This window comes from Gobio gobio, assembly GCF_949357685.1.
Source record: "Gobio gobio genome assembly, chromosome: 17".
NCBI lineage: Eukaryota > Metazoa > Chordata > Actinopteri > Cypriniformes > Gobionidae > Gobio > Gobio gobio.
Window position 1 is genome coordinate 11702109 of NC_137110.1, and position 14862 is coordinate 11716970.

A 14862-nucleotide genomic window follows, 5' to 3' on the forward strand; every position below is an offset into this window, starting at 1 on the left:
TGTGCACTGGTGCACAGTCTTTTTGGAACAGCAAGGGGCCATCCCTTAACCGTTCCCACAAAGTTGAGAGCATGAAATTGTCCAAAATGTCTTGGTGTGGGGAAGCATTAAGAGTTCCTTTCACTGGAACTAAGGGGCCAAGCCCAACCCCTGAAAAACAACCCCACACCATAACCCCCCCTCCACCAAACTTTACACTTGGCACAATGCAGTCAGGCAAGTACCGTTCTCCTGGCAACCGCCAAACTCAGACTCCTCCATCGGATTCCCAGTGAAGAGTGATTCGTCACTGCTCTAGAGTCCAGTTTTACACGCTTTACACCACTGCATCCGACACTTTGCACTGCATTTGGTGATGTAAGGCTTGGATGCAGCTTGGCCATGGAAACCCATTCCATGAAGCTCTCTACGCACTGTTCTTAAGCTAATCTGAAGCCCACACGAAGTTCAGAGGTCTGTAGCTTTTGACTCCTCTTGAGAACGACTTCTGTGCACCTCAGCATGCACTGACCCCGCTCTGTGATTTTATGTGGCTTACCACTTCATGGCTGAGTTGCTGTTGTTCCCAATTGCTTCCACTTTGTTATAATACCACTAACAGTCGACCGTGAAATATTTAGTAGTGAGGAAATTTAACGAATGGACTTATTGCACAGATGGCAACCTATCATGGTACCACGCTTGAATTCACTGAGCTCCTGAGAGCGACCCATTCTTTAAATGATCTTTTGGGGTAAGTTCTCAGCCAAATTTAATGTGATTAATAAGACCCGGATCAACGTTCTTATTTGCATATTTGTGTTGACTGGATAAACACAACAGGCGACCTGTTTACACAAAAGCTCTAGCATTCTGCATCCTCGTATTGAAATCTGTACAATCAAGTTTATACTGAATGGATACTTCGAACTATAAAGGTCTCTTCTTCACTCAAATTGACGTGTTTTCTGTCAACATTTGACATTTTTCCTCTCAAACGCTGTATTTACTGTTTATATAAAATGTGCAGTGTTTCCGTGACTGTCCAAAGCATGAAAATATGTACGCGATTTGTTGTCTGTGGCCAAGCGTCTAGCTGTAACATTCATAGCTGTACAAGTTTGGCACTGCAAAAGTGGTGCTAACCCTGCAGGGTTTCATAACCCCGGGTAAAAAGCGGTGCCAACCCCGCTTCTAAATTACAAGTGTGAAACATTCCTTTACACAGGGTTAAAAGCAGTGTTTAGAACGACTATAACCCAGGGTTAAGTGCCTTACATGTACTTACTATAGGGTTAGGAGTAGGGTTTGGTTTAGGGTTAGTTGCAGGTAATTATGCATAAATTGCTGTTATTACTATAAGAAAGACACCGTAAAATAAAGTGTTACCACTCAATTAAATATCGTTTCTTTTTTCTTCTCCAGATCCAAGCATGTGCTCGCACTAGCCGAGCCCCTACGTAATGCCAAACTGCAGAAAAACGATCTAGAACTGGAGCTGGAGGTACTTGAACAAGCTGCTGAACTTGCGATGAAGGAGGAAGAAGATGAAGATGAAGAGGACTCCAGCAGTGGTAGTGACTCTGAGGAGGAGGAAGAGAGTGAGGAAGAGCAGTCTGAAGAAACGCAACCTGAAGAAAAGACTTTCAGACCTCTTGAACCTCAGGTTCTGAAAAAAAGAGCCACGACTGAAGCGTCCCTGCTCCGTGTTGAGCTCCAGTGTGGCAGTGGAGAGCCGTGTGAGTCCAGACGGATGATTGAAGAGCTGGGAGAGAGGCTGGAGGAGGGGCTGACGATTGAGGAGGATGTGCCTCGGGGAAGACGCTCTATTAGCGGCAGTAACACCGAGGGAGAGGGAGAGAGAAAGAGAGAGGGAGACTATTACCATCGGTGTGCAGCTGAGACGGAAAGAGATGCCACGAAAGCAGCAACCAGTAGAGAGCTACTTGATCCGTGCCTTCAGAGGAATCCACTGCGTATCATAAGCACTGAAGAACTGGACAGTGACGATGATGGAGACCTACTTCTTACAGTGGCAAAAGAAGGACCGTAGTGGAAACATTATTGCTTGGATATCACAATTCCTTCACACTAAGAGTAACGGATGTATCCTTAAGTCTATCTAAGAGCTTCTGCTTTATTCATGGATTTATATCGAACTTAAAATGATGGTTTTATTTGTGGCATTGTCGTAATTGCTTGTTTTACAGTGCAACACCGCTGCTGTTGAAAATAAGACTTTTTTTCTCTCCACTGGACATTTCTGTCAGTTTGTTGCAAAATATAGCAATAAAAAAAATATACTTATATTTGTATATGCTGCTTTTTCTATTATGCCATTATATATATATTTAAAATTAAGTGTATATAAATATATACAAATTTTATAAAGATATGTAAAGGCTTACTCAACAAAACAGTCATTTATACAGTGTCTTCTTCAAAGAATACCCATTCAAGGCAAATGTCTTCATTCCTGTGGCACTTCAGAGAGATTTTGTTTTTTTTATCTCTACAAACCGATCTTTTGCACTGAGTTCCTGCAGTCTGTGATGCTGCTGTTATTTACATGCATCCTGTTTGTGGTGATCCCGCGTGTGTTAGCCCCCCCGCTGATGAGTGTGAGATTAACATGTTGCACGTTGCCATTTCCTTGGAAGTCAAGGAGTAGGAGGTGGTCGTTTGACGATAGCAAAAAAAGTGGGGGTGGTGGTATATCAACAGGAAATGTTAGTTACAGCCCTCTCTTGAGAAAAAAGATATCAAGATAACTAAAGGCATGCATTGTTGGGTGTCGTTTAGTTTTTTGCTGTGCTAAATTTTTGTTTTGTGCTTCTAAAAGTTTGCTCAATTGCAATGTGATGTTCTTAAAGCTCATTTTTACATATATAAAGTTGTTTCTTGCTTTAGATTTACTATCCGTTATAAAAATCCACTTTTGATCAGATCAGCTCCGCTTGCATGGGTTTTGAGTTCAGCTGATTGAATTGATTGATCGTCTCTGAATAGAGGAGTCCAGTGAAAACAGATCAATCATGGAGAGGCGAGATGAACAGGGAAGCTCTTGTCAGGCAGATAGATGGGGGATTGTGTAATGTGCAAGTGGAAATTGAGGAGATAAGGTGGTAAGATTCTGCCTGTGTCCTTTTAGAAAGCAGACAGTTTAACTGACTACAGTCAGTAAACACACCTCACTTTTATAGGGATAGTTTACCAACCATTGGTCCATTGGTCCTCTTGTCCTTCCAAACCCATAAGCCTTTCGTTCATCTTCAGAATACAAATTGAGATCTTTTTGATGAAATCTGAGAACTTTCTGTCCTCCCTTGACAGCTACGCAACCTCCACTTTGACGCTTCAAAAAGTTCATAAAGAGATTGTAAAACTAATCCATATGAAGCAAGGGGTTTAGTCCAAATTTACTGAAGAGACTTGATCATTTTATATGATGAGCAGATTGAATTTAGGCTTTTATTCACATACTGTATTCACACAAGGGTGAGTTATTAACCCCTAGGAGTCTGAGAGTCCTTTAGAAGTTTTGACATGCTCCAACATTTGTGGGGGGGTTTTCAGTTGCTTATAAACACATTAATGGCAAAAGTGTAATTACACTGTATTCAGCACAAACTGGGCTACCATAATATGTGAGCAACATGTATGTACATGCTTGTATTTTTGAGAGAAAAATATTTATGCATGGTAAAAAAAAAAGAAAAAAAAAGTGCTTTAAAATGAAGGCCTCAAAACACACAATAGATATGTGTTCACAAGACTTTTGAATAATGGGTGTTGTTGCCAAGAGTTTTTGCTTCAAACTGATGTGAGAATCATTGAGCCTACTCATTCGCATAAAACAATAGACATTTCAGCGTTTCTTTAGACATATGTTTCATGTTTGTGAGACAAGTATTCACTAAGCTAGAGGTCCTTTTCTGAAGACTATCTGAATGAACGTCTTTGACAGAGAGTCTGTAGATCGCGCATCATGTTTGTTTTCTTTATTTTGCAAAAAGCAAACCATTTTGTTTTTATTGTGAATGTACACAAAAAAATAGAAACTTAACAGATTATAATGATGTATAACACTTGCCTGAATGATAAAAAACGAGTTATTTGAGTCTCTTTGGCACTGATAAGAAAAAAAGAACTATTGTTTTTTAGTGAACTATCCCATTAACAGACGTTTGTCTACTAAAGAGTAGCGCTGGGTAAAAAATATTGATTTCTCGATTTTAATCAATTCTCATTTTTACGAACCGATATAGATTCTTAAATCCCAAGAATAGATTATTCAGCAATTTTCAGTTGATGAATGAACGGGACATTGTAGCTCAAGTGAACTAATCCACTTTAATACCAGTTACAGCACGAAATAAACACGAATGAGCATCTTAAAATGTGTTAAAAGATACAGTACAACTACCGAAATCCATATCATGTCACATGGAATCGCTCAATCAGTGTTTCAACCGCGGAAAGACGTCAGTAAAACAGCTTGTAAACAAATTCATGTTGCTAAAGTCACATTTACCTCAGAAAAAACATATCCAGTGACCATAAATTCGTTAGTCAACTCCAGAGTGGAGCATTTTTATAAATATATGGACCATATTCATTATACTTTTTAATGTTCTTCAATATTTAATGCATGTTTGAATAAATCTGGCAAGTTTTTATGACAGCCACCATTTAAATGTTTATATTTCATATAACTTTGTTATTATAAAAAAAATGTAAGTGTAATTTAAGTGTTTGTATACAAATCAGTTTACCTTCAATATTACAGTAGGCTAATGTAGCCTAGTAGGCTACAACTGACTCCCATAGTTTACTAGTTAAGAGATTTGTTTTCCTTGAGAAAATTTGCCATGTATTGTACCTGATATATATCCAAAATAATCAATATTGAATCAAATCGCAAGCTCGTGAATCAAAATCGAATTGAATTGTGAAATGTGTCAATACCCAGCCCTGCTAAAGAACTTTAAAATACTGCAACAACCAACACAATCTCTTGGCCATTTGTATCTTTTTTACGTTTTGACAAGTTGGTAGCTGATTCGTATGAATTCATATACTATTATTTGCACGTTTTCATACTATCTGCTTATGCCAGTGGTGGTTATGCTTAAAGGTGGATGTACTTTTCTTTTTTAAATTGTACAAATTGATACGAAATCGTCACCTTTTGAAGTAGTTACATTTTCCTATGAAATTGGGTTGCAACAACTTTGAAGGCGGTAACAAGTTCAGATTAAAAATGCAAAGCCATTAAGAAACAAGCCTTTCTAAAAGCGTACCCATACAGTAGTTAATTCCAAGCAGTAAATAATGCTAGATTTGACACTTGAACTTGACCTTCTTGACCCTTTGTTCTGCTCTTGTCAAAAGTGAGGCCATATGTTTCACAGGAAGGGAGCAGATCCACACAATCGCATTCAGTTCTTGCTTCATTCTGGTGCGTTACACACACTTTTCATGATATAATCAATTTAATGGATAAAATCAAGTCCCACCCTCAAGATTCTGTTGATAAATATGTCTCTATATGGAAATAAAATTGGCATTTCGCGTTGACTTTGTCGTTGACTGTGTGGTAGCTGTTGAAGTGAAGAGCAGCTTGGATGAAATGCTGTTTTAGGCCGTGTGTTCCTGTTGGCTGTCTACCCTGTTCGCTCTTTGACTGAGTCTGATACCTTGGAGACAGACGCTGTCTCTGTCTGTAACTAGAGCTCTTTATTTCTGTCCGTCTCACCATCGCTCAGTCTCTTCGCAGTTCTCCTTTCTGCGTTCTCCCTCTTTTTCTGTCGCACTGTGTTGAGGATGGATGATGTCATTAAAGTAGCTCCCTCCGAGAGGGGCCAACCGAGCTCTCCAGCAGCACCTTGGGAGCCTAATCATTTGTCCGACCTCTATCAAACCCTCCTCCTTCATCCCTCCATCTTTTATTCTCACTTCATTGCTCAGTAGCTTGTGGGAGCCCACGGGCTGTAGCCGCCTCTCCCCTGTGGGGTCCACCATTGATTAAGTGACAGTCTGTTGAATCGTCGTTTTTCATGGTAAAGAGATGCCTATATTTCCCATTATGATGCCCACCCCTGGGAGCCAGGCTGGTGCTTCACACCGTATGTTTGGCTTGAGCGTTTTCCAGACAAGTTTTTAATAGGTTTCACCTGCAGCTAAGGGGACATTTGTGCCTTTTAAACGTATTCAGCTGACAAAATTGGATGAATGCGGTCGTGTTTCAAGAGGATTTTTTTCCCTCCATTCTCTGCATTGTGCAGTAATTATGAGCAGCTCTGACACTCTGCTGTGAGCTCCTCATTAAAGTCCAGATATGTCTCATCTTTTAACTGTTGTTTGCATGTAATCTCAGTAGGAAGCTCATAACAGTGAGTGACCAAATTAGCTTTGGCATTCTACTGCTCAAATCAAATTTTAAGAGCACGAACAAGGTACTAATATTTCCAGTTGTCACTTTCTCATTAAAGGTGTCATTTTGACACTAGTAACACAAATTGGAATGATTAAATGCAACAATGATTAAATGGCGTGATTTCTTCTCCCAAACCAGTTAAGTGCAGACCCACCCTGCATGCAGCCAATTCTAAAGATGTAATGATGTATTCAGAGTCATGAAATCTGAACTGATTCCATAAAGTCTGAACTTTTCTTGACAGGGTTTGCACCTAAATGGTGCAAACCCTGCTTTTCTTGGGTTTACAAATTAATGGTATGGGGGAAACCAAAAGCAAATATGAGTGGTTCCTCTCTGTGCAATGTTGACTCCACACTGCTAGTCAGGGTTGCCAGAGCATTCCTAAGGTATTCTAGGTGGTTACAATGGTGTTCTGGGTGATTTCTAAGTGGTTCAAAGTCAAAAGGCCTGGTCACACCAAGAACGAGAACTACAAAGAGAACCATAGTGATAATTATAATGGCCTCAGCAGAAACAGAGGATAAAATCCTTTCTATTATTAAGCATGCATACTTGTATCAGCTGCCACTTTAAATGCTCAAGCTCTTTAAAGTCTGTAAAAATCATTCTGAACATGATTCCAGCGATATTGTTTCTGTGTCGTTATTGTTAGCTGTGGTGTGGACTTCCCTATTCTCATATAATAGAACGATTATTAAAACGTAGCAAGTTAATGTGGACGCTAATATAATTATAGTTATCATTCTTGGTGTGAACAATTAACTTAAGTCTTTATGACATTTTTGTCTCGAGATATGTTTTAGGATGCAAATAGTGTCTTTTCGAGTTTTGGTTGTTTGTTTGTTTTTTACAATATTGGTTACTTTACAATTATAGAGTAATAAGCGAATAAATATTTAGGGGAAAAGAAATGTAATTCCTTTGGCAAATAGCACTGAAAAAAGCTACGTAAAAAGTACTTAATTTTTCTTTTGCAAGTTTTTGCACACATTCATATAAGTAAATTTCACATACGGAATTAAGTAAACTGTACTTAACTAAAGTTAAAGGTGCTCTAAGCGATCCTGGGTGGACGTTCGAAGTGTTGTCAAACAAAACAGAGGCTAGCTAGACCCTCCCCCTCCCCTCCGTGCTTCCTGATTGGAAGCCCTTCTGCCGCCGGAGTTCTCGCCACCTTTTGAAGGCTTTTCCGATGTAAATTCGGGACTTTGCGCGTTCCTTCTCCTTTTCCCTTTTCGTTTCAAGTTGTTCATCAGAACGTCTCTTTGGTCGTGTGTCGGCCATATCAAAATCATATAATTCGAACTTCCCTCTTTATGCTTCTCTCTACACACCCCCCTTCATGTGCACGCGCACTAACCCCAAACCTCCACCCCCTAATCATTCTTGTCGGTTATTGGCTGGAGCACTGTTTATTATGTTTCGTTGTCTAAACTACCCAAGTTTGTTTTTGCTGCCGTTTGTGGAGCTTGTGCTGACTTCAGAGAGAGACCGCGTTTTTTACAGTGTGTTCAGGGGACAGGCAGCTAGCGGATAGTGAGGAGATGTTTGCTGTATGTGACAAAAAAAATGTTGGCCTAAAAAACACGTGACATCACTTATAGCACCTTTAAGTAAAATTAACAAAGAAAATGAGTAATTTAACTTAGCCAGTAAAGGGTTGGGTTGTTTGTACTATTTCTAGTTGAAGTTTCCTTTTGTAATACTTTTTACTCAAACAATATAACACTGAATTAAGCCATGTGTAAATTAAACCACCAGTTTTGCGGCACCACTGAATATTAGTGCAAGAATCTCTGTGACAGTATTTTAGTAGGATGTTCCAATATCTGTGTAAAAAATGCACATGTGGGACCCGTTGACTGAACCCAACATCACATCATACGTCTCCGGAATTGTGAAATGAATGTGAATGAATAAATTCCCTACTTTGCGGAAATGTTATTTAAATGGTTAGTTAAAAATGAAAATTAGCCCATGATTTACTCCCCCTCAAGTCATCCTAGGTGTATATGACATTCTTCTTTCAGACGAATACAATCAGAGTTATATTAAAAAAGTCATGGCTCTTCCAAGCTTTATAATGGCAGTGAATTGTTGCTTTGTTTTCGAAGTCCATAAAAGTGCATCTATCCATTTGGTAAGAAAAATATCCATATTTAAAACTTTATGAAGTAAAATATCTAGCTTCCGCCAGATCGGAAAAAAACGTAACTAGTGTGCAATGTCGTCAGAGGGGTGAGAGGTGCGAGAGGTGCTACACTTTTTCCGTAAGTTGAATACAGAAGGCGATCTGGTGGAAGCTTGATATTTTACTTTATAAAGTTTTATATATGGATATTTTTCTTGCACAAATGCATCGCTTCGCTTCAGAAGGCCTTTATTAACCCACCAGAGCCGTGTGGAGCAGTTATATGATGGATGGATGCTCCTTTATGGACTTCAAAAACGAAGCAACAATTTACTGCCATTATAAAGCTTGGAAGAGCCAGGACTTTTTTAATATAACTCTGATTGTATTCGTCTGAAAGAAGAATGTCATATATACCTAGGATGACATGAGGGTGAGTAAATCATGGGCTAATTTTCAGTTTTGGGTGAACTAGCCTTTTAAATTACTAATGGCCTACTTATAGTTGTAGCCTACATTAAATTTGAATAGGAGAAAGTATTGCAACTGTAAATATTTCATACTTCGCCATTAAAGGTGAGATTCGGTTCCTCTGCTGTCAGATGTCATTACGTTAGGCTGGTGAAATCTGTGTGACACATTGCCTCAAACTGCCCTGACCTGCATTACGTTTACTGCTGACAGAACAAGGACAATGTGTTCACCCCACGCACGGGATCCCCCAGTGTGCCATACTAATAGAAAACTCAATCTCTTTTCCTTTTAAGTGCCGCGATTCCGGTACTCGAGCACATGAATAACCCTAAAGGAGAAATGAATCTGTTCCTCTCTGGGGCTTGGCTTCTCCAATGACTGTGCAAGTACGGTTTCTTTTGTGCCATCTGTCCCTTTCTGTCTCTCTCTGATTGTCTGCTGAATCTTCATCTCCTCATTTGTCAATGTTTGGTACGTAATGAACCTTCATTTGTTACTTCAGTAGAAGAAGAGAAAATCCTCTGGTCTGGACTTATTTGCAAGTAAAAGTGCTTGTGATGTCTCATGTTGTGGAGGCTTTTTCTCTCATTCACATGACAACTAGAGCGAAAAGCATAAAGCAACCGAGCTATGGAGAGGCCCATTGAGAGTCCTTGCATCAACAGTTCCCACATGCCGAGCTTCCGGATGCACTCTAATTGGCGTAAGCAACATCCGTTAAATCGCTCCTGTTAAACGGAGAAATTAAAGTAGTCAGTCCCTGAGAGTGTGTGTTAAATCTCTCCTCGCTCGCAGCAGACGTTTGCCGTCAGCCTATGGAAACGATTACCTCTGCCTATCTAGCGAGGTCGATGTTTGGTACACTAGTGCATGTTAGAGAGAGAGTGAGTGTCTATAAACCATTGTCCCATCGCTAGCTCTCAGATTGCAAAGGCACTTTACGCTGCGCTGAATCTTGCGCTGTATAGCTTTACTCCCAAGGCTACGGTAACAATTAGCCGAGGTGTCAAGTTCAAGTAGCTTGACTGTAATGTGAATATACTCCCTTTGTTTGCTCCATTGAAGGTATTTCCTGCCTAAAAGAAGATGGCTTTTCTTTTTCTGCCAGATGCTTGCTTGCTTAGATTCATTCACCTTTTCAAGAGCGCCATGTTTGTGTAAAAGCTTCCTGAGTCAGCGGAGCAAAGTGTAGTCTTCAGAATTCAATCTGAAAATTCTCACCACGGAGCTTTCTAAACCACACCATAGGTCTTGACTTTTTAAAAGCGGCTGCTTTAAGAAGCCGCAGTCCCTTATTTGTTTTCCATTTGAAACAAAAGTCAGAGATTATTAATATTTTAGCACAAGTTGCTGTTGGAAGAGAGAAGTTTTGCTGGAAGACACTGGGGGAATTGGAAGCCACCGAGGCAGCAAGCCAATCTGTCAAAGTGCTTCCCTCCATTCCTCCCTTCCTCTTTCCATAAGCTGAGGTAACAATGGTGCCGTTGTGCATCCTTTCATTTTGTTTTCTAAATGTTTATTTCTGAAACACATTTTTTTAGTGTAGGAGCACAATGATACGTTTGCAAGGTGATGTGTCTGTCAGTCATTTAAAAAATATATATAGAGTGTATTGTAGCAATATTGGTGAAAGAGAAAGTGACATGTAAAGGCCAAGTATGGTAACCCATAGTCGGAATTTGCATTTAACCCATCCAAGTTGGTGCACACACATTAGGAGCAGTGAGTAGTGAACACATACGCTGCAAACCAAGGACACACACACACCCGGAGCAGTGGGCAGCCATTTGCTGCGGCGCCCAGGGAGCGACTGGTGTTAGCTGCCCTGCTCAAGGGCATTTCCTGCCAGTATTGAGAATCGAACCTGCAACCTTCGGGTTGCCAGTCGGACTCTCTAACCCTTAAAGAGTCACGACTGCCCCTAAAAAAAGGCTCAGGGAAGAAGGAGGCGGGTACCGGGGAATGTTTAACATAAAACTTAATCCAAAAATAAACAAACAACAAAATGAAAGTAAAGTTTTGACTAATCACAACCCACTGGTCCAGCCGACCAGTCAGAGCACATTGCGCTTTTCAGAAGGAGAGGATTCGTAGAGACAAGAACTAAATGTAGCATTACTGACAGACTCGGAAGAGAGGTGCTGCAACAATGTAGATTGTTTAACATTCAAGCACAAAAACATATTCTAGTAGACCCCAAAAACAAAATCAAGACTTTTGAAAAAACAGGCATATTTGGTCCCCTTTAAAGGGTTAGTTCACCCAAAAATGAAAATTCTGTCATTAATTACTCACCCTCATGTCGTTTGACACCCGTAAGACCTCCGTTCATATTCGGAACACAAATGAAGATATTTTTGTTGAAAGCTGATGGCTGAGAAAGGCTTCAGATAGGCCTCCATTGGCATTCAGTACATTTACTCTCCCAAGACCCATAAAAGGCACTTAAAACGTTGTTACAAAGTCCATCTCACCACAGTGGCTCTACAATAATTTTACAGTGCGACGACAATAGTTTTTGTGCGCAAAAAAAATCAAAATAACACCTTTATCCAACTTGTTATTGTCTTCCGTGTGTGCCTCCACGACACATGCGCGAGAATACGACGCAGATCCGGCGTTCGGACACATGACCCAGAAGCGATTTGTTTACAAGCAGAGGAAGACGCGCTTGTCTAAGCTGTTGGATTCTACATTGATCGTGCTTTAGGTCTCAGCGTAGTTCTCAAAATGGGGCTTAAGTGTGCATTTCATGGATTCCCGAACGCTGGCGCTACGTCATATTCTCGCGCATGCGTCGTGGAGGCACACACGGAAGACAACAACAAGTTGGATAAAGGTGTTATTTTGATTTTTTTTTTGCGCACAAAAACTATTGTCGTCGCATCGTAAAATTATTGTAGAGCCACTGTGGTGAGATGGACTTTGTAACGACGTTTTAAGTGCCTTTGATGGGTCTTGGGAGTATAAATGTACTGAATGCCAATGGAGGCCTATCTGAAGCCTTTCTCAGCCATCAGCTTTCAACTAAAATATCTTCATTTGTGTTCCGAATATGAACGGAGGTCTTACGGGTGTCGAACGACATGAGGGTGAGTAATTAATGATAGAATTTTCATTTTTGGGGGAACTAACCCTTTAAGGCCCTATCATACACCCGGCGCAATGCGACGCCAGGCGCAACGCAAGTGTTTTTTGCTAGTTTCAGCCCAACGCAGTTATCATTTTCACGTCCAGCGCCACGTTGTTTAAATAGCAAATGCACTCGCGCCCATCTATTCACCCATGAGCGTGCTGGTCTGAAAACCAGGTGTGTTCAGGCGCATTGTTTGCGTGTTGCTATTTTGAGGCAACTTAAAACGACTGCGCCATTGACCAACAAAATCCTGGTCTAAAGTCAATAGCGCAGTATTTTTTCAGTGTTATTTAAAGAGCGCGTTAGTAATATGTGCTTGTAGGCAGGTACACATCGTGCATACACTCTGCTTATTACACACACAGGGATGCGCAGCAGCACACAAACATTTTTAAATATTAACAATAAAAGGATTCCTTTCTGGAGAAGAGAGTTCAGTCTTTCCGCTCGCAAATTCCACCATGTAAATAGTGAATCCGCCATAGTGCAAGCACAACTGGCTTTTAAAGGGAATGGGAGATGAGACTCTGATTGGTTTATTGCATGTTACGCCCAAAACACACCGATGACTCATTAAGAGACTAGGTACAACCCTTTTGGACCATGCGCCGGGAGCACCAGCCATTTTTTTTTTTTTTTCAATAATCTGGCAAAAGTGGATTCGGACACATCTTACACTCAAAAAAAAAAAATGGATGCCTAAACATAAGATTTATGTATTTGAATTGCATATAAATTTTCCATGCATTTGGATTACATAATTTTAACATAAACAAATTAATAAACTTAATGTGATCCATATATGTAAGTCATACACACAAGTAACAGGTAAGATTTATGTAATTGTATTGATAAACGGAATGTGATTCATATATGCCAGTTGTGAATGAAACGGGGTTTTTTTATTCTCTTGGATTCCCTTGCCATAACAAATGTGCTTTATAAACACACAGTTAAAGGAGCCAGAGAAAAACTAAAGTTAAAGAGTCATGGGTCAAGAGCCCAACTAAAGCAAACACTGAACTCCAGCATGTTGACTTCAAATTAAACTATTATTTTTAATCAAACAGAAATGACAGAAATATAGTCAGTCTGGTTAGTAATGCGTAAAGCTGATAATGCTGTTTGTGGAGTTGTTTAATCCTCATCTGCGGAGATCTTCTGAGTTTTAATGTCTTCTTTTATCTTCAGTTTATTTTATATAAGGCTGTGGCTGAAGTCAGTTGTAGTTCTTGTGTTTCTCTTTCCTTCAGTGATTCTGCTCATTATTATCAGGTGTTCATCATTAATTCTCAATCATCACTCAATTATCTCATTAACTTTAACACTGCTTCGATGGTACTTTAACCCAGTAGTGAGCACACACATGGACACTAGGAAGTGTTAATTTAACATGGGCATTTTTCTGCGCACATAAATCTTAACTGTTTCATTTACGTAAAACTGACATATATGAATCACATTCAGTTTATCAATACAATTACATAAATCTTACCCATTACATTTATGTATGACTTACATAAATGAATCACATTAAGTTTATTAATTTGTTTATGTTAAAATTATGTAATCCAAATGCATGGAAAATGTATATGTAATTCAAATAAATCTTATGTTTAGACAAGAATTTCTTTTTGAGTGTAAGTGCAGTTGCGCCATATGCTTTAGACCATGAGCTCAGATCGCTAAAATTGGGCACAATATGTTTAATGCATCCTTGCTGAATATCAAATCGATTAAAACTGACAGTATTAATTATATTTAAAATGTGACATAGATAGATAGATAGATCAAAGGGGTTATGCAAGTGTGTGCACATGAACTACAGACTGACCCCTTCAAAGTTTTGCGTTATATGCCCTATGAGAGACGGAAGCAAGTTTATAAAGTCAGGCTTAAGCAACACTTGCTCTCAACTTTGTCCTAAAAAAAAGTGTGAAAAGCTTTGCAACCTTTGCACTTCCCTTTCTGAGCTTGTAGCTTTTCAATGATTGTTGTTTGACTACCTTTCCGCCTAGTTTTGTTTGTTTGTAAGTTTTCTAAGCTCTTGTTACATATAGCGCTCAGCATTAATAGAGCCTGGTGTCCATTCACTCCATCCACTGCCTTGTTATCTGTTCATAGTTTGCAAGGTTGTGGGGCTGTCACATGCTTGGCTTTGTCTTTTCTCTCATTCCAAACATACACACACACACATAGAGTGCCCATAGGGATATAGTGTAGAGAGACAGATCTCCTTACATGTGCATGGCTGAATGTGTTAGCTTGTCACCCCCTAGACTGCCCTCTGTGACTCCTGCAGCACAGCTCTCTCTGCCTGAGTGGTGTGCATTACATCTGCTCGCTGCACACACACACACACACACACATGAAGTATGATGGAAGTAATCCTTATAGACAGAAGCAGCCAACACACACAAAACATGCAAGGATTGTTACAAAACTTAGTGAGTCTATATAACATCCTGATGCAACCTCATAAAAGTGGTTGATTTGATACGTTACTTTTGTTCTTTTCTTTTGTCTTTTACAGACAAGGCCCAGAGATGCAAATTAGAGTTGTGCTGTATTCTCTAAATATAATAAGTACATCTTTTTCAGTTTTTGTATGCTGAATTTTTCATACTCGCCTAATACAAATAAACAAACAATAGAATAATATAAATGAATACTTTTATTCAGCAAGGATGAATTGATCAA

At 39.6% G+C, this 14862-nt stretch overlaps 1 protein-coding gene across 3 annotated transcripts in view; it reads left to right on the top strand.

Moving 5' to 3' along the window:
* Positions 1–2267, top strand: part of shq1 (SHQ1, H/ACA ribonucleoprotein assembly factor) — a 54539-nt gene extending 52272 nt beyond the window's left edge. For all 3 annotated transcript variants that reach the window (XM_079841227.1, XM_079841228.1, XM_079841226.1), the window contains exon 12: positions 1405–2267. In XM_079841227.1, coding sequence (XP_079697353.1) covers positions 1405–2032 — 628 coding nt within the window. In that variant the 3' untranslated portion in view covers positions 2033–2267. The remainder of the gene's footprint in view (positions 1–1404) is intronic.
* The last annotated feature ends 12595 nt before the right edge of the window (positions 2268–14862 follow it).